At 50.7% G+C, this 21,773-nt stretch overlaps 8 protein-coding genes across 8 annotated transcripts; 5 read left to right on the top strand and 3 right to left on the bottom strand.

Moving 5' to 3' along the window:
- Nucleotides 1-1,165: 1,165 nt before the first annotated feature.
- EDD37DRAFT_607074 (O-methyltransferase-domain-containing protein) lies at nucleotides 1,166-2,584 on the top strand (the record flags this gene model as incomplete). The annotated part of the gene is made up of 5 exons (XM_062814948.1): nucleotides 1,166-1,536; nucleotides 1,578-1,680; nucleotides 1,727-1,777; nucleotides 1,822-2,348; nucleotides 2,401-2,584. 5 exons carry the CDS (start codon nucleotides 1,166-1,168, stop codon nucleotides 2,582-2,584), a joined length of 1,236 nt encoding a protein of 411 aa, XP_062674190.1.
- A 762-nt stretch (nucleotides 2,585-3,346) lies between these two features.
- Nucleotides 3,347-4,670, top strand: EDD37DRAFT_304158 (aquaporin rerated protein). Its single transcript, XM_062811230.1, has 3 exons — nucleotides 3,347-3,807; nucleotides 3,863-4,163; nucleotides 4,210-4,670. The coding sequence occupies exons 1-3, from the start codon at nucleotides 3,520-3,522 to the stop codon at nucleotides 4,572-4,574; spliced, it is 954 nt and encodes a 317-aa protein (XP_062674189.1). The 5' UTR covers nucleotides 3,347-3,519; the 3' UTR covers nucleotides 4,575-4,670.
- Nucleotides 4,671-5,454: 784 nt separating this feature from the next.
- On the top strand, nucleotides 5,455-8,439 carry EDD37DRAFT_624787 (glycosyl transferase). Its single transcript, XM_062816192.1, has 2 exons — nucleotides 5,455-6,630; nucleotides 6,687-8,439. The coding sequence occupies exons 1-2, from the start codon at nucleotides 5,675-5,677 to the stop codon at nucleotides 8,206-8,208; spliced, it is 2,478 nt and encodes an 825-aa protein (XP_062674188.1). The 5' UTR covers nucleotides 5,455-5,674; the 3' UTR covers nucleotides 8,209-8,439.
- Nucleotides 8,440-8,639: 200 nt separating this feature from the next.
- EDD37DRAFT_624784 (glycoside hydrolase superfamily) lies at nucleotides 8,640-10,560 on the bottom strand. Its single transcript, XM_062816191.1, has one exon. It carries the CDS (start codon nucleotides 10,085-10,087, stop codon nucleotides 8,783-8,785), a length of 1,305 nt encoding a protein of 434 aa, XP_062674187.1. The 5' UTR covers nucleotides 10,088-10,560; the 3' UTR covers nucleotides 8,640-8,782.
- A 454-nt stretch (nucleotides 10,561-11,014) lies between these two features.
- Nucleotides 11,015-11,908, bottom strand: EDD37DRAFT_607070 (uncharacterized protein; the record flags this gene model as incomplete). The annotated part of the gene is made up of 6 exons (XM_062814947.1): nucleotides 11,015-11,130; nucleotides 11,156-11,222; nucleotides 11,251-11,327; nucleotides 11,359-11,535; nucleotides 11,597-11,859; nucleotides 11,904-11,908. The coding sequence occupies 6 exons, from the start codon at nucleotides 11,906-11,908 to the stop codon at nucleotides 11,015-11,017; spliced, it is 705 nt and encodes a 234-aa protein (XP_062674186.1).
- A 334-nt stretch (nucleotides 11,909-12,242) lies between these two features.
- On the bottom strand, nucleotides 12,243-13,689 carry EDD37DRAFT_647947 (acid phosphatase; the record flags this gene model as incomplete). Its single annotated transcript, XM_062817957.1, has 2 exons — nucleotides 12,243-13,425; nucleotides 13,472-13,689. The coding sequence occupies 2 exons, from the start codon at nucleotides 13,687-13,689 to the stop codon at nucleotides 12,243-12,245; spliced, it is 1,401 nt and encodes a 466-aa protein (XP_062674185.1).
- Nucleotides 13,690-13,939: 250 nt separating this feature from the next.
- On the top strand, nucleotides 13,940-19,095 carry EDD37DRAFT_303268 (ABC bile acid transporter). Its single transcript, XM_062811229.1, has 2 exons — nucleotides 13,940-14,153; nucleotides 14,268-19,095. The coding sequence occupies exon 2, from the start codon at nucleotides 14,436-14,438 to the stop codon at nucleotides 18,804-18,806; it is 4,371 nt and encodes a 1,456-aa protein (XP_062674184.1). The 5' UTR covers nucleotides 13,940-14,153; nucleotides 14,268-14,435; the 3' UTR covers nucleotides 18,807-19,095.
- Nucleotides 19,096-19,721: 626 nt separating this feature from the next.
- EDD37DRAFT_678464 (transmembrane amino acid transporter protein-domain-containing protein) lies at nucleotides 19,722-21,593 on the top strand (the record flags this gene model as incomplete). The annotated part of the gene is made up of 1 exon (XM_062819643.1): nucleotides 19,722-21,593. One exon carries the CDS (start codon nucleotides 19,722-19,724, stop codon nucleotides 21,438-21,440), a length of 1,719 nt encoding a protein of 572 aa, XP_062674183.1. The 3' UTR covers nucleotides 21,441-21,593.
- Nucleotides 21,594-21,773: the final 180 nt, after the last annotated feature.

The raw sequence follows: 21,773 nt of genomic DNA, 5'->3' as shown, positions 1-21,773 counted from the left end.
TAATCAAACATCGTCGTGCCACAGGCTTGTGCCTGCTCAAAGCAATGTATAGCCATGAAATAGTGTTTTAAACATCGATCTCGTTGTGCAATGTTCTTTTCTGCGTCTCCTTCTCTTCAACCATACTCTGCTTATTCCCTGCTTGTGCCTGGGTGTTTCGTGCCCTTATAAAAGCCGAGGATAAATAGGTGCCAGGGACGGTCGCCGTCGAGACTGCATTCGTTTGGGTTGGAAGTGGCCGTACGCTCAAGAAGAGGGAACATGAGGCAACGGCGTCTATCGTTGGGATGGACCAACAACGAGCCACGTCCTGCGAAGTTTGAGCGCGATTTCAAATGCAAGCATATTCACCTCGAGACGCCAATGAGCATTGAGACCTCTCATGGTTCGCAGCCTGCGCACTTGAAACAATCATGTCACGTCTTCCATGCAGCGGGCGAACGATTAACTTGCCCAGGCGCAGGCACCACGGAAATGTGTTGGCGATCTGCGTTCACACTGATGGCTCCGGTTGAGGCTGGCAAGGTCAAGCAAGAAAGGCGACTCGAAAGTGACTGTTTACCAATGGTGCCGAGTGCAAACGAGGTAAACAAAGGCGGATAATCCTCGGATCTTGTTCAACCTCAGATGTTGTTGACACAGCCTCGACAGATACTTATTCAATGCTCATGCTCCTTCATCATTGATGGCGCTTTGGGCTAACTGCCCCAATGATTGTTATTGTTGGACTTTGATGGAGCCGACATGCTTGTGGCTGGCAACGCTGACTCTCCTGGCGAATTTTGTGCCTACAGCATGCGTGGCAGATACATCATTGATGGTTCAGTTTACGTCTATGCTCTTGAGTGGTTTTGAAGCGGAAAGATTCGCGGGAGTTTCGGTAACGACCTGGTCTAGCTGAAAGCTGCGTCAGCCGTTGCTTCAACTCCTAGGTCAACACAGTATCGACGATGTTGTACGCTGCGTTGTAGGTGTCAGCGTCAGGCCGATCAGACCCTTAGGCCTCCCATCGCAAAAGAAACCTTGATCTATCTGTCGTGGAATCGCGACACAATAAATTGAAGCTGTTCGGCAAGGTGAGATATCTTCTCAATCATGTGCACTACTTGCGACCGGAAGAAGGCCCAGGAAATGTCCATGTTGACGACTGATTGATATCCTGAAAATGTCTTTCACAGAACTGGCGGACCTGGTTTTGCGAGATGCAAGACTCCTGGACAAGTACATTCAAGAAGCCAATCTTCCACAGCCTTGTCTTGATGCCGACGGGCCTACGAGGACACCTTTCACCGGTAAAGAAGCTATCAGTGCACGCGCTGGGCTTCTTGCGAACACGCATAAACTCCAACACCTCTCTCAAGGCCCAACCGCGCCATGGATGGGCACTCTCAATGGTGCATTCGGAGATGCCATGACAAGCGCCGCGATTTATCATTTCAAAATAGCTGATCGTGTTCCCATAGGGAAAGAGGCATCATTCGAACAAGTCGCGCTAAAGGCTGGCCTGGCATTGAGAGACTTCAAGATGATTGTGCGGTATGCGATGACCAACTTCATCTTTTGCGAGCCACGCCCAGGGTCATCGCGCATACGGCATCTTCAAGACTGTTGGCAGAGAACAAGCTGATTCGGAGCTTGATGTCAATGGGTGTGAATGAGATCTTCCCAGGGACTGTCAAGGTATGCCGCAGACTTACAAGCCTCCGAAGCTGATCAAAATGTTCAGGAAATTGAGACCCTGCAGAGGTATCCTGGTTCGGAAGAACCAACTGAATCAGTAAGCATATGCTCACTTCGTGGAGCGCAGCTGAACGACGGCAGGCATGGGCCATTGCCAACGATGCACGCTCTCCACTGTTTACTGAGTTGGCCAATCGTCATCCCAATCGAGCAGAGAACATGGCATTCGCGATGGAGTCCTTGGCCACCATGATGCCGGATGTCATTGTTGTGGAGGCTTACGACTGGGCGAGCATGGGAACTGCCACAATTGTCGATGTGGGAGGAGGCAAAGGGCTGGTTTGCAGGCAACTTGCAAAGCATTTCCCTCGGCTTTCGTTTGTTGTTCAAGACCTACAAGTAACGGCGGATGCAGGACGAGAGCAACTGCCTACTGAGCTCCAAGATCGCATCACTTTCGGGACTCACGACTTCTTCACGCCGCAGCCGGTCACGGGTGCTGATGTTTACTTCTTCCGAGCAATTTTCCATGACTGGCCGGATAAATACTGCATTCAGATTTTGCACAGCTTGATTCCAGCTTTGAAGAACGGCGCCAAGATCATCATACAGGACCCATTCACCTCGGATCCTCTTTCCATGCATCCTTGGCAAGATCGAGAATGCAGGTAAGTCGTTGAGGTTCGTTGAGATGAGAGACGTTGGGACTGATGCGTGAAGGGCCTCTAACCTCCGCATGAAACTATTCTTCAACGCCTGCGATCGAGAAACAACCGAGTGGCGAGAGTTAATCGGAAAGGCAGATTCTCGCTTCAGGCTCAAAGGAATAGAGGCCCACGCCAGAGAACCACAGAATGAATGGGGTCCGAAGATGGCTCTGCTGGAAATCATATGGGATGGCTGATGATCAGTCGCACTAAATGATAGGTCATTGCAGGGAGGAACTTCATAGCTTCATAGCTCCACCATCATCCGTAGGATGACTGCTCCATCGGACCACTTTGATTTGACCCGTGCGTTGTTGGAGCGTTCGTTCGTTCGTGAAGGTCAAAACGGAGTTTCCATCATGGTGTTGGACTTTTGTCTGATTGTGGAGTAAAAAGATTCAAGCCGTCCAGCATATTCCTGGTATGTCCTTCTTCACCTGGCGTAGACTCTATCGCTATCGTGCCCAAAGCGGACATGTGATGGTCTAAGCTCAGTACCTTTCCTATTTATTGTATCAACACCCGAATCTGAGCACCGTGCGTTCCGCAGCGCTCATCATCTTCACGGTGCACGCATCGAAGAGCTTACCGACTGACCAATAATATTCCAGGGACCTGTTTCCAATGCTGTCACCGAAGCGGAACAGGGCGTCCCGTTCACCTCTAAGCAGTATAGTCATTGGTCTGTGTGGCATATCATGTGGAGATGAACGAAGACTAAAGCTTGATTCCATATGAACTGGAGGCCCCTGGTCGCTTAGCGACTCAATAGTGAGGGAGATCATCAAACTTTGTCACGCGTCTTAAATTCATCTCGCGTTAAGTGTTACGGAAGTTGTATGCTCACTCAAGCTGGAGGCATCTTTGTCCTATGAACTGCTTTAGTTTCTGCGTTGTGAGTGGGACGCTGCGTCATCAATAGCGATGGGTGGGAGACGTATGTCCACCGTTCTAGACCTTGCCATGATGGTGCAAGGCCATGGCTACGACCTGGCGGTCCCTGAGATATGAACTCATGTGAGAGATATATCTGGAGCTTCCACTCCTTTAGAGCGTGTGTCCGGAGTATCGATTCACGAGTTTCACTACACACACAACTTGTCGTCTGTTCGGGTCATCCTTATCACACAACATGGCGATCAAAAGCAGATTCATTGGTCAGACTGGTGCAGTCATGGGATTTCTACCAGACGTGCATCGCAACAATGTTACGGCGTTTATCTCTGAACTCGCCGGCACGTTTATGTTTCTGTTCTTTGCATTTGCAATTGCACAAGTTGCACATACTCCACCACCAACGGACGCCGATGCTTCACCAAACTTGTTGGTGGTCTTCTTTATCGCTCTTGGATTCGGCTGTTCGGTTGCGGTCAATGTATGGCTCTTTTATCGGGTCAGTGGAGGAATGTTCAATCCAGCTGTATGTCTGTGTCCTAGGAGGCCACTGAGTTACGTTCTCACAAAGGTCTATCCAGGTCACGCTTACTCTATGCCTCATTGGTGCTGTCCCTGCCTCACGTGGATGTCTCGTCTTTCTTGCACAAATTATCGGCGGGATAGCTGCTGCTGGAGCCGTATCTGCTACACTACCAGGTCCTATGGCTGTCAACGTTCGCTTGGGGGGTGAATGCTCGGTCACTCAAGGACTTTTCATTGAGATGTTCACCACTTTGCAGCTGGTATTCTCGGTCATAATGCTGGCAGCCGTGAAACACAAAGGGACGTTTCTTGCACCCATTGGGATTGGGATTGCTCTTTTCATTGGACATATGCTCAGTAAGACCAACAACTTACACCTAACTACTCAGCTAACGCGATGAAGGTATTTACTACACTGGCGCGGGTATCAATCCTGCTCGTGCGTTCGGCCCGGATGTCGTCAGTCACAGTTTTCCTGATTATCATTGGATCTATTGGGTGGGACCGATGCTGGGTTCTCTCGTGGCTACGTTCTTCTTCTATGTCCTTCGCGTCTTTGAATGGGAGAGCGCCAACCCGGGGCAGGATTTCGATGATCTTGAAGTTCAGATGCTATCACCACATAAGAAGACTTCAAGACCAAATGTTGCCCATGCGCCACCATCATCAATGGGAAGTACTCAAGGGTCATTTTCCTTGTACAAAGAGGGTACAGCAGAAGGGATCAGTCCTAGCAATTCGGCGCCTCAACGGACATCAGCCCTCTAAAAATGCAGAAAAAGAGTCCCATGCTCTTTCTAGAGACAAAAGTGCAACATGCTGGTGAGCCTGTCAAAGTACAACATCTAGAATATCAGGTCTAATCGAGGGTTTTTAGCATGATTTCTTCCACACTACTCTCCCTCATTTCCTGACCGGTGTACTGATGGGCTTCATCTGTGATAATTAGTATCTCACCAACTACTCATTAACCCACATGCATATATGAAGTCTCCCGCAGCCCACGTGAGGCCCCTCGAATTGCAAGTGTCGCGAAACGGGATCCGGAGGCTGGCACCGGTGAATGTGTTGTTCATGCTCAGATCGTGAATTGTTACGTGCGGCACCTGGCCAGAATGATGCATGCTCAATTTCATGTGTGCCCTGAAAGTTCAACATCTCATCGGGCCACAAGACTTGACGACCGGCAGGGGGTTGACTGGATATTAATAAGTTAGAATTCACGCACGAGCCCACGGTTGCAATGCAAATGGACAAAAATTGAACCTTAGACCGGGGGGTGTCGACGTCAATAATTGATTGAGGAGGCCATCATCGGCTCAATCCTTCTCGAACTCAGACCACTATTTGCCATGGGATGAGAGTCACAGTCTCATATTGAGAATCGATCTACTCGTGGAGTGCAGCGCATGCATGTTCCTGGGGTATATCAGCAGGCTCACGGACCTCCGCCTACACAGAAATACATCCTTAGAGTTTTGGAGTGTCAGAATCAACATTCTAGAATCTGTCAGCAGAAGTCAAAGTATCACGATCGGTCTCACATGGTTCTGGCAGCGAATCGAATTTCGTAGTAGCAACATGATCACAGTCCTATTTCAGATCAAACCTAATTCAAATATCGATGTTACTGGTTTATGGCTGGACGACTTCCGGGCTCTCGGTTCTCGAGACCGGGGGGCTTTACTGAGTTCAATGAAATGATATATTCATTATTCCAGCCATGTAAATACTGTGGAATGCTCTCATGAAGTATGTAACAACTGCTGTAGTATTCTCCGCAGGTCCTGCTGCTATGTAACCTGTGCCCATCTAATCCCATCTTGAGGTTGGCCGGCGCTGTAAAACACACCTAGACGATTGTGAATATGGAGGACCAAGCAAGTCCACGGTCTTCAGTGTCATCAACATCCTACACTTTTTCAATTCCAACAAATTTGATCAGAGCTTCGGTGTCAGGACCCCACAGAACCTCGTCCACACTGACAACGCATCCACCTGGGACTCTATCTGAGGGCCATCGTGAAAGCATCGCCGAAGACGAGCAGGACAGGAAGAAGAGTCGTAGCTTCAGCTTGAGGCCTGGGGTGCTACAAAGCAATGTGCGGCGTCCTTCTGCGATACGAACAGCCCGGCCGTCCCGATCCAGTGCAGCGTATAACAGAACTGCTTCGGTGGCAGCATACAATGCACTTGTAGCAAGAGATGAAAAAAATAAACAAAGGCGCGACACTCAACTGGTAGCGCCCGAGGATGCCCTCCTGGAGGAGGTCCCAGCAAACGCGCATGTCCAAGAACATGGTATAACTGAACCGCCCCGCGTTTACAAACCGACCATCTCATTTCAAATACCGAATTTCTCGGGCACAGAGGCGCCTGCGACTCTTGAAAAGATCCTGTCAGAAGAGTCGCCCCCAGATGACGGAGAGAAAGTGTCACCGGAAGACAAACCCACGGTCGACCGCGTGTGCTTTCAGGATACACCCCGTCGAAGCACCTTTTCTCGTCCCAATGCCGGGGCTTACCTTCGCAAGGCCAGTGTTGCTGTGATGGGGGCCATGTCAGGTTTTGTGACACGCGACCGGCAAAGCAGTATCAAACGCACTTACGAGAGAGCCAAGTTGAGACAATTGGAGATCCAACGAAGCAAGCCGGTGCAGCTCTTTTTCCGATACGCGATATATCTCGTCCTCGTATGTTTCACTTACTTTGTGCTGGTTGGAAGACCACTTTGGGGCGGTACGATTTGGTATGCTTATATCCTGATCGCCAAACACCTGACGTTCACTGGCGGTTCCGGAGTGTTCCTGGGAATTGCATTTTTGTAAGTAACATCAGCCTTCAACAACTTGGTGAAGAGGTAACTAATTACCTGGATAGATATGCCTACCTCCCTCTCTTGACACTGTTCGAAACGCAAGCTTCAGCGAAGGCTCCAGCCAATTCGGATCCAGAACGCAACCCATGTGAGATATCGGGCGGGTACAGCGAAGGTGCCAAAACCACAGCGCTTCTGATTCCATGTTACAAGTCAGCTTCACTGCTTCCTGCAACATTGGAATCAGCTCTTAAAGTGTTCCCCAAGGAGAACATCTTCATCCTCGCCAATGGGAACTCACCGACACCTCTGGACGACACCGAGTCTGTTTGCACCCGGTATGGAGTCAACCATACATGGGTACCGGTCGGCAGCAAGATAGTCGCACAATACGTTGGCTGCTACGTCTCCAAAGGCTTTCCATATGCACTTCTCATCGACGACGATTGTCTTCTGCCGCCAGATTTTCCGGTCGTGACGGAACGATTCAACGACCGAGTGAAAACCCTTGGTTACACCATCACAAGCACAGGACCAAACCACACCAAAGGAACTTACTGTCAACAGGCACAAGATCTGGAGTACAAACTCTCTGGGCTGCAACGTCTCTTTGCCGGAAAGGTGGGTAGTGCCACATTTGCTCACGGCGCCATTGTGCTATGGGACCGCGACTTCCTCCTCCAAACGTTCAAGCTGCACCCCGGCTTCAGCATCAGTGAGGATTGGTTCTTCGGTCATGTCGCACGATGCCAGGGCTCGAGAATCCCGATGTGCTCGGCGGTATTTGTCGAAACCGAGACGCCCGCTAATCTTTTCTTCTCCTCGAGCGGAGCATCGAGAGGCGGATTCGGCGAAATGACGGTCTTCAAACAACGATTCAAACGATGGAACTTCTTCTTCGTCTTTGGCATGTGGTATGACATGCAGTACATCCTTTGCAGCTGGAAGCTCAGACCTCTTTGGTGCGAAATCGGTGCCAAAATCTTTGTGTTCCAGGAGGTGTACGAAACGCTTCTATACCTCTTCACACCCATTGTCCTGCCGATTTCGTTTGCTGTCAGGCCCTTGTACACCTTTTATCTCCTCCTGGCCACGGTGGGGTTGTATGTGGTCAACGCCATGATATTCAATGAGATCCACTTACGCCTGACGGGAAGGATGGTCAATCGCGTCATGCTTTTGACATACTATATGCCTTTCAAATTGGCATTGACCTTTGTCAATGTCGGGAGTTGTTATTGGAGTATATGGCAATATGCAAAGTACTTCTCAAGGCGCCATGCGCGCATTATCGAAGATGACAAAGCTGTAGGAGTCGTGCTGAAGGTCGAAGAGGAGGAGAGCGGTATTGACGAGGAAAGTTCTTTGAGGAAAAATTCTAGCTCATCTTCCGCTCCTGCGCAAGCGCCGATGATGGGAGGAAGAAGGATGACTGTCACCGCGGTGGTAGTGGGAAACAAAGGAGTTGTCGTTCAGGATGTGGATTCTTCCGAGAAGAGCACGGCACCTGAAGATTCCGCCGGCGAACCGGAGTTGCAAGAAACTCATGGCGTGGCTACAGCGGATTTCGCTTATCGAAGTTGAAGACGATGATTTTGTAGCACGTAAAGCTTTGATAGCATGAACATTGTCCTCTTCCTAGTGTTTTAACTGGGCGCCACGCATCTTGACATGAGTGAATGTGCGTATGTGCAGGCGTGTCTGCGTAATGTTAACATACTTCCTGAGACTCACGGTGTTTACGGGCAACGTCTCGGTCAGAGCAGTCTCGCGTCAAGCAGCGTGGCATCCGTAGGGCAGAGATAATGGTTTAACGGAAAGGTGTGAGAAGGAGTTTTAAGACGACAGGTACAGTCGGAGTTACACAAGTTGCTGACTCAGCCAAGGACTGTTTCAGCCGCTGGGCGCGGGCAAGCTTAATACAAGTACATTGTATGGACGACTTGGGTAAGGCTACGAAGTCCGCTGGTTGAATCGGCAAGTACTCGTCACAGCGCGTCACAGCGAAGAGGAAATCAAGAAGGAAATGTCTATTTTCAATCAATTAAGCCATAAACCAGCTATATATCAGGTACTCCAATGACTGGTTTGTTATCCAGATTCATGCAAGCTCATGTGTGAATGGGAAAAGTGTTTTCATAGCAATGCTTTACAACATTTACAAAACCAAAGCAGCAACCAGAGCACCAATGGCTAGACCAGCCATTGAACCCTCCGCCTTGGGTGCAGCACCGGTGAAAGTAGCTGCGCTTGCACCAGAAGATCCAGTCGCTGTAGTCTCGGTTCCAGTGGCAGTGGCAGTGGTGTCACCACCAGTGGATGCACTAGCGGTGGATGCACCAGCAGCAGCGGAGCCAGTGGCAGTAGCAGAACCAGAAGCAGAAGCGCCACTGGTAGCAGCTTGGCTGCCAACACCGGCAGCACCGGAAGCAGTGACATTGGATGCGGTCGCGCTAGCAGAGCTGGAACCAGTGGCAGACGAGCTGTTCTTCGAAGCTGTCCCGGTTGCGGATGCGGATGAGCTGCTGGCGGTTGTGGAAGTGTAACCAGCAGTGGAGTTGCAGGCAAGATCGTACAGAGGCGTACCGTTGCTGCTGACACCGAAAGACGGGGAAGAACCAGAGTCGGCCAGGATGTACCACCAGAAGTTGATACCGCGGTTCTCGAGAGCGCAGGCAACTCCCTGCCAGTAAGTTTCGGCGTCTGCGGTAGAGGGAACAGCGTCGTTGGATGTAGGTCCAGAGACTGGCCAGCCAGACTCGGTCACCCAGATTGGCTTACCTCCAGCGACGGCTGCAACCTTTTCGTAGGCTTGGAAGAAGAGGAAAGAGCTGTTTCCGATGGTGTTGACATCGGTGGTTTGGTAGTATGGGTACTCGTCAAGGCCAAGGAAATCGCAGTTTGAGATGACTTCAGAGTTGGAGCTGTTGACGTAGACGTTCCATGTGTCGACGTGTCCAACGGGCGACGAGGATAGAGAAGTGCCGGAAATGGCGCTGCGAACTTGGCCGATGTAGTCGACGAGAGTATCGGGAGACTGACCAGCACCGCTGTCAGCTGCGATGCCAGTTGGCGAGATGCGGTAGAGATCCTCGCTGCCAACGGAGATGCCCACAACCAAATCGGCGAAAGAGGAGCCGTATGTTGAGATTGCGCTCTTGAGAGCAGTAAGCTCGTTGTCAAAGCTGGCCTGATCTTCCGAAGCCCACAGACCCAGCAAAAGAGTGGTGTTGGTATCAATGGCAGCCTGGATGGCATCAATAGGGGTGTCCGTCGTGCCATCTTGTATCATTGTGTATAATCTTGCGCTGGTAAAGTCCGAGGCACCAGACAAAGAAGCAGCAGTCTTGAATTGGCTGACGAATGTGTCGTAGGTCTGCTCCTGGGCGGCATAGTTGAAGCCACGAACGGCGGCAAGGGCAGTGGATGCACCACCGAGAACGGCAAGGATTGAGGACTTCATATTGCGTGTTTTGAATGAATGTTCCGACTTTTTAATTTAGCAACGAGTGTGGTTTGGATCGAAGATGTTCGATGAAAACGAATGTGTTAAGGAAAAAGAAGGGAAACAAGCGATTGACGCAGTTGAAGAAGTGATGATGAAGAGGGAAGAAAGAAGAGTTTTGCAAATGAGACTTTTGAGGTTGAAAAAGGCGCAGGCGAGATTTTACACAGGGACTGGCCAGCGTTTTGTTTGTCCCGAACATCGAAGCGCCAAAGCGCCACCAAAGAAAAGGATTATGGGGGTGGCCGCGCGGATCTTGAGGGTTATGAGCTTAGCGTGACTTAGGCGACGTTACTGGTGCCTGGTTCCTGCATTGGCACTGGTGGCATGGGTGGTGCCCAGCTAATCATCGGCCATCGCTAGCAAAATAAACTTGGCCCCACGGCGCCTACCGAGACCACAGACATTTTCCCCTGCTTCCGCCTTTTATTTAGCTACTGCAAGCCCCCTAAGGAGATTGCCGCCGAACAACTTCGAACTTTTGTGCCTTGCTATTGTGAGCAGGCTCATGAGTACCTGGTAATGTTCTCATTCGGATTCGATAATCATCTGAAGGCCTCAGGCTCTTCATCGTCCTCACAAGCACTGTCAAGCATGGCGACAACATGGACAAGCACGCCCATTTCTCAGGGGAATGTTGCCATCGCTTCTCCGACCACTCAATCGAGTCTAGGCGAATACATCTCAGACATTGACAGGGGTAGGAAAACAACTCGTGCCACATTGCCTGACGTCAATACTCCACACCATTCGATGCTACGAGTAGCTTTTGGAACAGGTGATCAGCCCATATAAACAGTCATAACCTCTCCTCTGCGACAATAACAAAATACGTAAATACCTCAAAAGGTAATTAGCAAACGGATTATGGTCGTGCACATCAATTCACAGCTCCGCCCAATTTGAGGCCATGGCGATACTTGGCGAGTGCCAGTCAACAAACACTGCATCAATGTGCTCCTTCAAACACGACTGTTTATATGATTGCTGAGCGGTTGTACCTGGTTCAAGTGGATGGCAAATTACTTGGATAGACCGAGTACCCGATTGCATCGTCAATGAACTCCGTCTCCCTCCAGCGGTTGACAATCTTCTACCATGCCGTGAACATCACATCAGACCTTTCCTGGCCGGATTGGTAGTCCGGGGGCCGAGTATATCTGATCAATCGTCTGCATCTGCTTGATGCTTTCCTCGTCTGTCACCCAGTAGGCAGGCTCACCACCCACAGCCACCTTGTAGCTTGCTGACAAACGCCTCGAGTTGGTAATTGTAGGTACTCCAATACGAAGCCCCTCCAGCTCCAGCCGAAGTTTGAACGTTACCCCATACGGGACCTCCAGAGTACTGGTGCTTGTATGTTGTTGTTCCGATGGCTTTGTCAGTGATTGAGATGTAGTGGTATACTACGTGAAGCACAAGTCAGCGAATGTCTTTCCAGCCTACCACCCCCGGAGGAAGACTCACGATGCGGCATCATCGCGTTGTAGAACACGATATGGCACTTGTCCGTCTCGATCTCGATTTGAGGCAACTCCCAGACGCGAGGAATCACGCCACCGAGCCAACCACGTGCAATATTGGTGTAAACGCGGCTGTGCACCCACCTGCCACTTTGGTCCTTGAACAAAAGTGTTGTTGTCATGGCTGCATCAACTCGCTTGTCCTTATCGTAAAGGCGAGCGACTGCTGAAAGAATCTTCTCCGGCACGCCGGCACGGAGAATGTACCTGGTGAATGATAGCGCAGGAAAGTGTACACCTGGATCACTAACGCCATGATGAGTGCGCTGCTCTGTTGGTCAGACAAGACAACGTATTGCAGATAGCCTTGATGGAAGTCGACTTAGATTCACAATGTCAATGAGGATATCAAAGGCCGCACGTTGACTGCGGTGATGGTTGAAGAATGACTCTGAACTATACTAATGATGATGATCAAAAACAAGAAGTGCCATCATACTCTATGCCCGATGATGTCTTCCTCCATGGACTTTGTGGAAGTATCACCCGACCATGCAAGCCAGACTCGTGCAACACAGTCCTTGGATACTTTAGGCTCTAAGCCAATCAGGATCTACCAGATGTAGGCTTCTACATGAGACATGAAGTTCTCATCCAACAAAACTGCCGTTCCCATCGGTCTGATAGAAAGTCACAAAGTCTGTCGAGTTACTGTAATCGGAGCTGGTATTACAAGCATTGGAGTATCCGCCGAACATGGCAGCTCTGGATGCTAGCCAGTCTGATAGTCCCTCTGAGCTGCAGCTTTCATCTGGTCCGTCATAACAGCCCGGTAACGTTTGAGGGGAGTCGTTCACCAGCACGCGATAGTAGGTTGAATTCCCACCGTCACCGAAGGTGCTCGACCTAGCCGAACAATTCATCCGTTCAATGGCGATGTTTGTGAGAAATGGCAGGATATTTGACGACACCCAAGCGCGATTGAAATTGATGCGGTCCAGAGGCATGCTGCTGTTCGGGTTGCCGCCAATGAAGTCCGAGTTGTTGAAGAGGCCCATTGCGACCAAAACTGTTGGTGGAAGTTCTCTATGAGTGAAGCTGACGTAGATGTCCTGCGAGTTCTGCCCGTCGTCGGAGGCAAGCAAATCCAGTGTCGCATTCATCCAAGGAAATCCGATGTAACCGCTCACTGGCTGGCCATAGCCGGTGTTGTAAAAGTACATGATGTCGTTGGTGTACTCAAAGCTCAACCAAGCGTCGGCTGGGAACACGTCCAGCGAGCAAAACGGAGACGACCCTCGGATGACAGTCTCGTATCCGCAAAGTTCCATCATCCCAATGATATCCGTGGAAGAGAAGTTGAACCCAGAAAAAGCCTGGTTCAGTCGATTTAGATATGGCGTCGCCCATCTGGACAGATATTGCTGGGACTGCGTGCTGCCAGCAGAAGAGGAATAGGCTGGACAGCTATCGTAGGGTGTAAGGGTGTTAGCTCCCCCTTCTTCATTTTCATAGATCTGCACCAAGGTGATGTTGTTATCGGAGGTCTCGTATCCACGGATAAAGGACTCGGCCGACACGACCGTTCGCTCGGCGGTGGAGGACCATACGGCTTGGGGTGATCGGAGATTTGGGTATCGGAACGACACTTGGACGCCGAGCTGTGCTGCTTCCAATTTTCCAACTCTTGTGAGATGTTCTTGTTCCGCGAAAGACGGGGCTATCCAGCTTGAGAGGAATGCAAGAGAAGGTAGATTGCTCCAATCGATGTTGGTATGGTTCTTCAGCTTTGCGAGAAAAAGACTGATATACGTCTCGTAGTCGAAGTCGTTTCTAGATGATCTTAGCATGTTATGTTGACCTGGTCCGGAAGACTTACGCATTGATGGCAGCGTGCCGGACCAAGTACGCTGCTTTTGTGACTTGACAGCCATCGGGAGGGCTTTGACTTCTGGGAGGATCATTCGGCTCGAAATATGGAGCAATGCCAGCTAAATGTTGAAGGGGATCGAAACTATAGCTGTCGTAAAGGATTGGCGAGAGAGCCGCACTCAGCGCAGGCAGAAGTGCGATTAATGAGTACCAGGTCAGTTCCATACCTGTGGCGAGGGAGACGTTGTGAGAATCACCAAAAGCCCTTTCCTACCTTGCCTTCATCTTTGTCCGTCGAAGTTTTAACCTTGACCTACATGAAAGCAGCAAGGTGCGCAGGTTGCTTCAATGTCATCATCGTGGATCAAGCCAAGCAGACGTAGAGAAGCTTCATCCAAGTTTGTCGCGTGCAGGAGCATCAGCCAAGAACAAAAAGTCTTGGACTGCGCTGTTCTCTTGCCATGGTAGACCTTCCTACCCCGCAAGCCCACGGACGGGGTGATGGGAACTATTTCAACTGCGAGTTGGTGTAACTTATGAATTGGTGTCCGACATCGATTCCTTTTCCACCTTTTACGAGTAGGGGCTTCGAATGATGTCACAAGGTCGTGTCCTAAATGCTGCCCTAAATGGCACGGGAACGCGTAATGCGGCGTGTGCCCGTCGTAGCCGATGGCGCGTTTGTACTCGTAAGTGCTGCCTTGCATTACTGAAGCCCTTCGATGTCTTGGCTCGCCCCAAATGCCGTGCCTCCCATCCCGTCCATCCATCTCACCATTTTGCTGACCATCCTTTGTATGAAGGCTTTTTGTTGTTGGCTTTAGCGACCGAAGCTGCGATGTCGAAGTAACTTGGGAAACACATCACCAACAATTTGTAGGGCAAGAATGAGATTCTCTAGTTCCGCTGGGCTTGATGTTCTGCCTTGCGACTTGCCTTCAAAGGCAGACGTAGACGACATTTGAGGTGGCATGAACGAAGAGACACTCATGCCGAACAAGTCTGCCATTTCCCCCTCGGGATCGAAGCGCCCTTGGCCCCGTCCTTTTATCGAAGAACCGGTCGACATACCTCAAGTAGAGCCAAAAGCATCCAGAGCATCATGGTATGCAATGGGTCTTTTCGCTCTATCCATTGCTGGTTTTTCACTTCAAGTGGTTGTCGCCTCGAAGCTATCATGGGCCAGACCGATTACCGTGCTATGGGGTGCTGCGGCCTTGTACGCGATCCTCTGTCGACCGAGGACAACGCCAATACCCTTGTTCATTGACTTCACATGTGTTGCTGCCGCCGGAGTAAGTCTGCTTGCTTACCACTTCTCCGGAGAGATGCTGGGCCGAGATGCCATCCTTACGATCTCGAGCACCGCATTGGCAGCCGTTGCCCTTGTTGTTGTCATCAACATGCCGCTTCGCGATCCAGCTCTGAGTCGTGTCGAAATCTGTCGTCCTTTCACATTGCCGACGAACACTCTCCGCTCACCGGAAGATAGTATGACGTTGTTCCAGTGGATGACAGTCTCCTGGCTGGCATCTTTGATCAAGGTCGGTAATAAGAGGCAACTGCACGATGAGGATGTTTGGCTCCTCCCCTACGAGTTTCAACACCGACATCTCCATGACGCTTTCCGTGAACTGCACGGGACTGTTGTACGGCGTCTGCTGGTCGCAAACTGGATTGACCTCGTCCTGCTGGCTGTTCTGGCCATCTTGGAGCTAGCTGCAAACTACTCCGCTCCAGTCATTCTGCAGAAGCTTCTCCAGGCAATGGAACATTTGCAGAGCGACAAACAATCAGCAGTGACTTTTGCGTTGCTCATACTCGTGGTACGATTCATCGCGGCCCAGAGTGCAGTCTTCAGTTTGTGGTTCCAAAGGCGTGCTTATGAACGTTCTCGCGGTGAAATGGTTACAATGCTGTATGAGAAGACTTTGAACCGGACGATTCTAGGTGGCTTGCCACAGGAGGACGAAAAGGCCGTGAAGCCTACCGAAGAAGACGCAGACGGGGTCCCTCATGTTGGTGACTCCGGCGCACTACCAGAGTCGGAGCAACTCCTCAGTGGTCAAATCAGAACATCACCCACCTTTGTCCGGCGCGCTCACGGAGTCCTTCGTCGAGCGCGGTCACTATTCAAAAAGAACCGGAAACGCGACTTGATCAAGAAAGAGCCAGCGTCCATGGGCAAGATACTCAACATGATGCGTAACGACGTTTACGAGGTCGCACAGCGTTTTTGGGAGGCACAGACCCTGATCAACAAACCACTTGGGCTCATTTTGTCTATCGTCTTGATTTGGCAGATGCTCGGGTGGGCAAGCATGGTCGGTGTTGCAGTGGTTGTGATTTCCCAAGTGTTTAACTATATTATAGCCCGAATCCTGATGAGCTGGGAGAGAAAGCGGCGACAGGCTACAGATGTCAAGCTACAAAAGATCTCTCAATACGTCGAGGCTATCAGGCATTTGAGATGGTACGGCTGGCATTCCACCTGGCTTGACGGAGTGATGTCAGCTCGACAGAAGGAGCTCAACCTGAAAATTATCACCAATCTATGGGGCATTGCCATCAGATTCCTCAACTCTTTTGCTAGTGGACTAGTCCCAGTGGCCACCTTTTATGCCTTCACGATTGTTGCAGGGAAGCAATTACGAATCGATATTGCCTTTCCGGCTTTACAGCTTTTTGCACTCTTGCAGACGAATATCCGGGAACTTCCAGGCCTGATCACTGTGTTGCTCAACGCATCGGTTGCTGTAGGGCGTATCGAGGAGTTTATCGCAGAGCCTGACAAAATAGACACCTCGGCCGACCAGGAAAGTGCCAATGGCCGGCTGGCATTGAGAGCTGCATCGTTCTCGTGGCCTGGCCTTCCTGCGGCAACCCTTCGCAATCTCTCCCTTTCGTTCCCGCCAGGATTGACGGTCGTATATGGCCAGGTTGCAGCAGGCAAGACGGCATTACTCCAGGCACTATTGGGCGAACTTGATCTTTGTGAAGGCGAGATGTTGAGGCCGACACAGCCAATGGGTTACTGCTCGCAAACGCCATGGCTACAAAGCATGAGTATTCGTGAAAACATATTGTTCCACACTCCATATGAAGATGTGCGATACAAGAAAACTCTCGAGGCATGTGCCCTTCTTCCTGATCTCGCCACGTTCAAGCACGGCGATCTGTCAAACATTGGAGAGAACGGCATCGGGCTGTCTGGCGGCCAGAAGTCGCGAGTAGCCCTCGCTCGGGCAGTCTACAGCCGAGCACAGATACTCCTTCTCGACGACCCCCTGAGTGCCCTCGACCAGCAGACTGCAGAATGGATTGTCACAAAGTGTTTGTGCGGTAGTCTCATGGAAGGGCGTGCTGTTGTATTGGCAACGCACCGGACTGATCTCTGTCAACATGTGGCATCACAATTGATAGAAATCTCTCATGGAACGGCAATCCTACACGCATGCGACGATGATTTGGCAACGTCAACTTCTGCGACGATTGCGGAAGAGCAAGACTCAGCGCAAGAGCCAGACTCCGGAAGGGATGTGGATGAGACGGCCGCAGTACCTGAAAAATTCGTGCAAGACGAACATCGTGTCCATGGTGGCGTCCAACTGGCCGTTTATTGGCAATATATCAAGGCCGGGACGCTGAAATGGTGGTTTATGGTGGTTATAACTGCTGCTGTATGCCGCATCAACTACGTTGGCGAGAGCTGGTTCCTGAAAGAATGGGGAGAAGCGTACAATCGGGTGAAGGTGCACACTCTCACCCTTCAGAGCTTCAATTCTGACGTCCACCTGCTTGAGAGTCCGATCTCTGGACTTTTTGACCGGTTCCCAAATCCTGCGGATAACGTCAGACCCTGGCTACTCGGCTTCTTCGTGATTGTTATGGTGGAAACTTTTGCCTTGTTCCTTGCCCAAATCTCGATGCTTTTCGTCACATATACTGCAGCACGCCGCATGTTCAAAGATATCATGAGCCGGATCAGCAACACGACCTTCCACTTTTACGACGTAACACCAGTCGGAAGGCTGATGAATCGCTTAACGTCCGACATTGGCACCATTGATGGCAACATTGCGGACCAGCTTCTGATTGTGATATGGTACGCCATTGCATGGATGTCGTCGATGATCGTGATTGGGAGCGTCACCCCAGTCTTCTTGGTCTTTGCAATTGCGTTGACGCTCGTCTTTGTGATGATCTTTTTACGGTTCTTGCCGACGTCACAAAGCTTGAGACGTCTCGAGATGGTCTCCCTCAGCCCGCTCATGTCCAACTTTGGGGCGCTGTTGAACGGCTTAATGACTGTTCGGGCATTTTGTGCACAACCCCAGTTCCAAGAACGCAACATTGAAGTTACAGATGCTTTCCAGAAGATGGATCATTTCTACTGGAGTTTGCAGGCTTGGCTGATGTACAGATTCGACACTTTGTCCGCCGTATCGACCTTTCTTCTAACACTTCTTGCCATCTTTGCCAACTTGTCGGCCGGCCTCACTGCCTTTGTGCTCATCGCGGCACAGAAGTTTGTCCAGTCGACTCATGCAATTTGCAAACAGTATGGACAGCTGCAGCTTGATTTCGTGTCCGTGGAACGAGTCGTCGAGCTGATACATATCGAGCAAGAACCGGCGGGCTCTATCAAGCCACCAGCAGCCTGGCCAACTTATGGTGGTGATATTGTCTTCGAGAACGTGAGCATACGTTACCAACCACATCTTGATCCGGCAGTTTCAGATGTCTCGATTCGATTTCGAGGCGGATCTACGAACGCAATCATGGGGAGAACCGGCTCCGGAAAATCCACCTTGGCCCTTGCTCTCCTTGCAACTATCACGCCCGAATCTGGCCGCATCCTCATCGACGGCATTGACATCTCCAAGGTTGACAAGCAAGCTCTGAGGACCAGGATCACATTCCTTGCCCAAGACCCTATCCTCTTCCCAGGGTCGTTGCGCCATAATCTTGATCCACTGGAAGAGCATTCTGACTATGCTTGCGAGGCCGTTATTTCGAGGGTGTGCGGCAAGTATGGCTGGACGCTGCATACTCAAATCGATAACAGTGGGCGAAACTTGAGTCAGGGACAAAGACAGCTCGTTGGATTGGCGAGGGCTATCCTGCGGAGGAGCGCGATCGTCATCATGGACGAGGCAACAGCCAGTATTGACATGGACACTTCTGCGGAGATCCATCGCATATTGCGAGAGGAGTTGCAGGAAAGTACGATCATCACAATCGCCCATCGTGCTGCAGCGGTGGAGAATGCCGAGTTCTGCGTAGAGTTGGCAGCCGGGCGAGTATTAAGACAGGGCGCACCCGGTGAGATAGGAGTGTAGGAGACCTCATCACGGCATTATGGGAGGACATGGACATGAGAAACAACACGCTTTTTTGTAACCTAAAGATAGACGGAGTGAAAGACTAGCTCTCAGACACTTTACCAATTGCTCTGGAGCATGGGAGGCAGGAGTACCACTGCCATTGCCTGACGACCGCACCTCGCTCACCGTGTTTTCAAAGGCGAGCTCGGGTCTCCTTAGCCACGATGGACGTGTTCAAGTATCCATGGTCGGTCTTTCTCTTCATCCTTCAATGCCCGAGTCTCACATAAGACGTTGTTCGTTTCCGCAAATCTTGACCCAGGTGTAGATGCAACGCGTAACATACAGTTCGCAAGGTCTGTGGGGAGAAGAAGCTTGGGGCCCCAGGAGAGAAGGTTTGGTCGTGGCACGGACGAAGGAAGATGTCAGCGACAAGTCGCAGTCCAAGGTGGCGTGCGACGGCGTAATGCTCTGATTTCTCGAGGGGCGTCGACGTCTGAGACAACAGAGGGTACACGGACTGTGGTACGGGAGAGAGTCGCAGGTTGAAAGAAAGAAGTGATTACACAATCTCACGAGTCACCGCGTGATGGATGTTACTCCAGACTTTTCTCCGGAGACGCGTTACACCAATAAGAAAGTCTGGTCAAAGGAAAACCTTGCGCTTTTTACCTATTGAAGATGACGTTACAAAACTCCCCTTTCTAGACAGTTCCTACTTTTTATTTTCGACCTTTGGCTTCTCGTCTTGACCTTGCTATTGTTTCATCGACTATCAAAGCTCGTGTTGCTCGTTCAGAAGGAGGGCTTCACATGACTACTGTCCATGGACAAGCCTAATTGCTAGCATTTCACTAGTATCGACCGCGTTCGTTCAACGTCATCTGTCCTTTGTTGTCACTCCCATCCGGCCTTACCGTTGCTTCAACCATGACTGACACGCCGAATTCTGGCCAGGACGCCCAAGCGGCACGCGTTATTTCAGGTCATCTGCCCTCTGGATATACGGCTGAATTTGACGCAGAGCCACATAATGGAGATGCATCGAAAGGCTCGGCCCAGGCGGAGCCGGAATCTTCGCTGAAACTACAAGGAGGAGATGTGCACCGCGATTTGTACAAGATACATAATCGAGGCAAATTGCAACAACGAGCCGTCACATTCTCGCACCCACACGTCTCCTTTGGCGAGGAGGAGAACGACCAGCCCTCAGTGGCGGATCAACTGGCTCCCGGTGGCTTCCGCCGAGAATTCGTGGTCAGGAAGAAGTATGGCCGTTTCAATCCCGCCGTTCTGCCGGTCACCCGCAACTTCGTCGAATTCCTCGCCTTGTACGGCAGCTTTGCAGGTGAAGATCTCGAAGACACAGATGATGAGTCAGCCGTCGAAGAAGATGATGAGGAGCAACGCCCTGCAAACGAGCGCAGACCGCTTCTGGGTCGACGCCGTACCACAGCTAGAGCAAAGCCAGGCGATGCTGGTACAACCAAAACCTTCTTCACGCTTCTCAAGGCCTTCATCGGCACTGGCATCATGTTCTTGCCAAAGGCATTCAACAATGGCGGCATTCTCTTCTCGTCCATGACCTTACTCATCGTGTCGGCCGTCACCACGTTAGCTTTTCACCTCCTGTTGCAATGCCGAGGACAATACCAGAAGAATGGATACGGCGAACTGGGTGAAGCTATTGGAGGTCCAAAGATGAGGGCTATCATCCTCGGATCCGTCACAATCTCCCAGCTAGGGTTTGTGTGTGCTGGTACGGTCTTCGTGGCAGAAAACCTCCATTCATTCCTGGAAGCCGTCACCAAAGGCGAGCAGCCTTTGTCAACCAATGTCCTCATTGCCCTGCAATTGATCGCGCTCGTACCGCTAGCATTCATTCGAAACATCTCGAAACTGGGTGTCGCAGCTCTCTTGGCAGATGTCTTCATCCTTGTGGGCCTTGCCTACATCTACTATTACGACGTTGCGGCACTTATCGATCACGGAATAGACAAGTCGGTCCAGTTGTTCAATCCGCAGTACTATACCATGACGATTGGAGCTGCTATATTCACTTTTGAAGGTATCGGCCTCATTCTCCCCATTCAGTCATCAATGAAAGAACCGGAGAAGTTTGAGTATCTCCTATGGATTATTATGCTCATCATCACGGTCATCTTCACATCTATCGGCGCGCTCTGCTATGCTACATTCGGATCGGCCACTCAGATTGAGGTCATCTCCAACTTTCCCCAGGATAATAAGCTGGTCAACGCAGTACAATTCTTGTACTCGATCGCTGTCATGGCTGGTACCCCGGTTCAATTGTTCCCGGCTCTTCGAATTCTCGAGGGCAAATTCTTCGGCCGCCGATCTGGCAAGAAAGACACCACAACGAAATGGAAGAAGAATGGGTTTCGCACTTTGCTTGTCGTCCTCTGTGTGCTGGTCGCCATTCTAGGTTCAGGCAATCTAGACAGATTTGTGGCGTTGATTGGGTCTTTCGCTTGTGTACCTCTGGTTTACATCTATCCGCCATGGCTGCATTACAAAGGTGTTGCTCGATCGAAGTGGGCCAAGGCTGGAGATATCGCGTTCATCGTCCTGGGTTTGGCTTGCATGATCTATACCACCATCATCACTGTTGTTAATAGTTTCTTGTAACAAAAGGGTCAGACGAAGCGTAAACAGGCTCTGTTGAGGCAGGATGCTGATCAGGCATCTCATTTGTGTCCAGACCAGGAAAGAAAAGGCTTAGCTTATTGCACGGGACTCTACAAATATCATCTGCTCGTCCTTCCAGGTAGAACGTGTAGTCGCACTCAGAGTGAAAATATGCTTCGAACGAAGCTAGAATCCATTGATCAGTCAGTCATACCTGCCTAGGTGAAAAAGGAGATCTCTGTGACCAACCGTGGTGGTTGAATAAGTCTCAAGCCGCCAATCGCCGCTGATTGCCGGTGTTTGCCGATGCTCGACGCTGGTCTTCCTCACCAA

Source organism: Exophiala viscosa (assembly GCF_022695815.1).
Source record: "Exophiala viscosa unplaced genomic scaffold EDD37scaffold_2, whole genome shotgun sequence".
Lineage (NCBI taxonomy): Eukaryota > Fungi > Ascomycota > Eurotiomycetes > Chaetothyriales > Herpotrichiellaceae > Exophiala > Exophiala viscosa.
The sequence above is the reverse complement of the archived record's forward strand: the minus strand, read 5'-3'. Positions and strand labels throughout refer to the sequence as shown.

What these genes read in the sequence shown, in the direction of transcription:
- EDD37DRAFT_624784 (XM_062816191.1), bottom strand. Translation starts at nt 10,087, where the DNA reads ATGAAGTCCTCAATCCTTGCCGTTCTCGGTGGTGCATCCACTGCCCTT.
- EDD37DRAFT_304158 (XM_062811230.1), top strand. Translation starts at nt 3,520, where the DNA reads ATGGCGATCAAAAGCAGATTCATTGGTCAGACTGGTGCAGTCATGGGA. An exon ending in GAGGAATGTTCAATCCAGCT is followed by an intron (nt 3,808 to 3,862) that starts GTATGTCTGTGT and finishes AGGTCTATCCAG; the next exon opens with GTCACGCTTACTCTATGCCT. An exon ending in TTTCATTGGACATATGCTCA is followed by an intron (nt 4,164 to 4,209) that starts GTAAGACCAACA and finishes AACGCGATGAAG; the next exon opens with GTATTTACTACACTGGCGCG.
- EDD37DRAFT_303268 (XM_062811229.1), top strand. Translation starts at nt 14,436, where the DNA reads ATGAACGAAGAGACACTCATGCCGAACAAGTCTGCCATTTCCCCCTCG.
- EDD37DRAFT_624787 (XM_062816192.1), top strand. Translation starts at nt 5,675, where the DNA reads ATGGAGGACCAAGCAAGTCCACGGTCTTCAGTGTCATCAACATCCTAC. An exon ending in TTCCTGGGAATTGCATTTTT is followed by an intron (nt 6,631 to 6,686) that starts GTAAGTAACATC and finishes TTACCTGGATAG; the next exon opens with ATATGCCTACCTCCCTCTCT.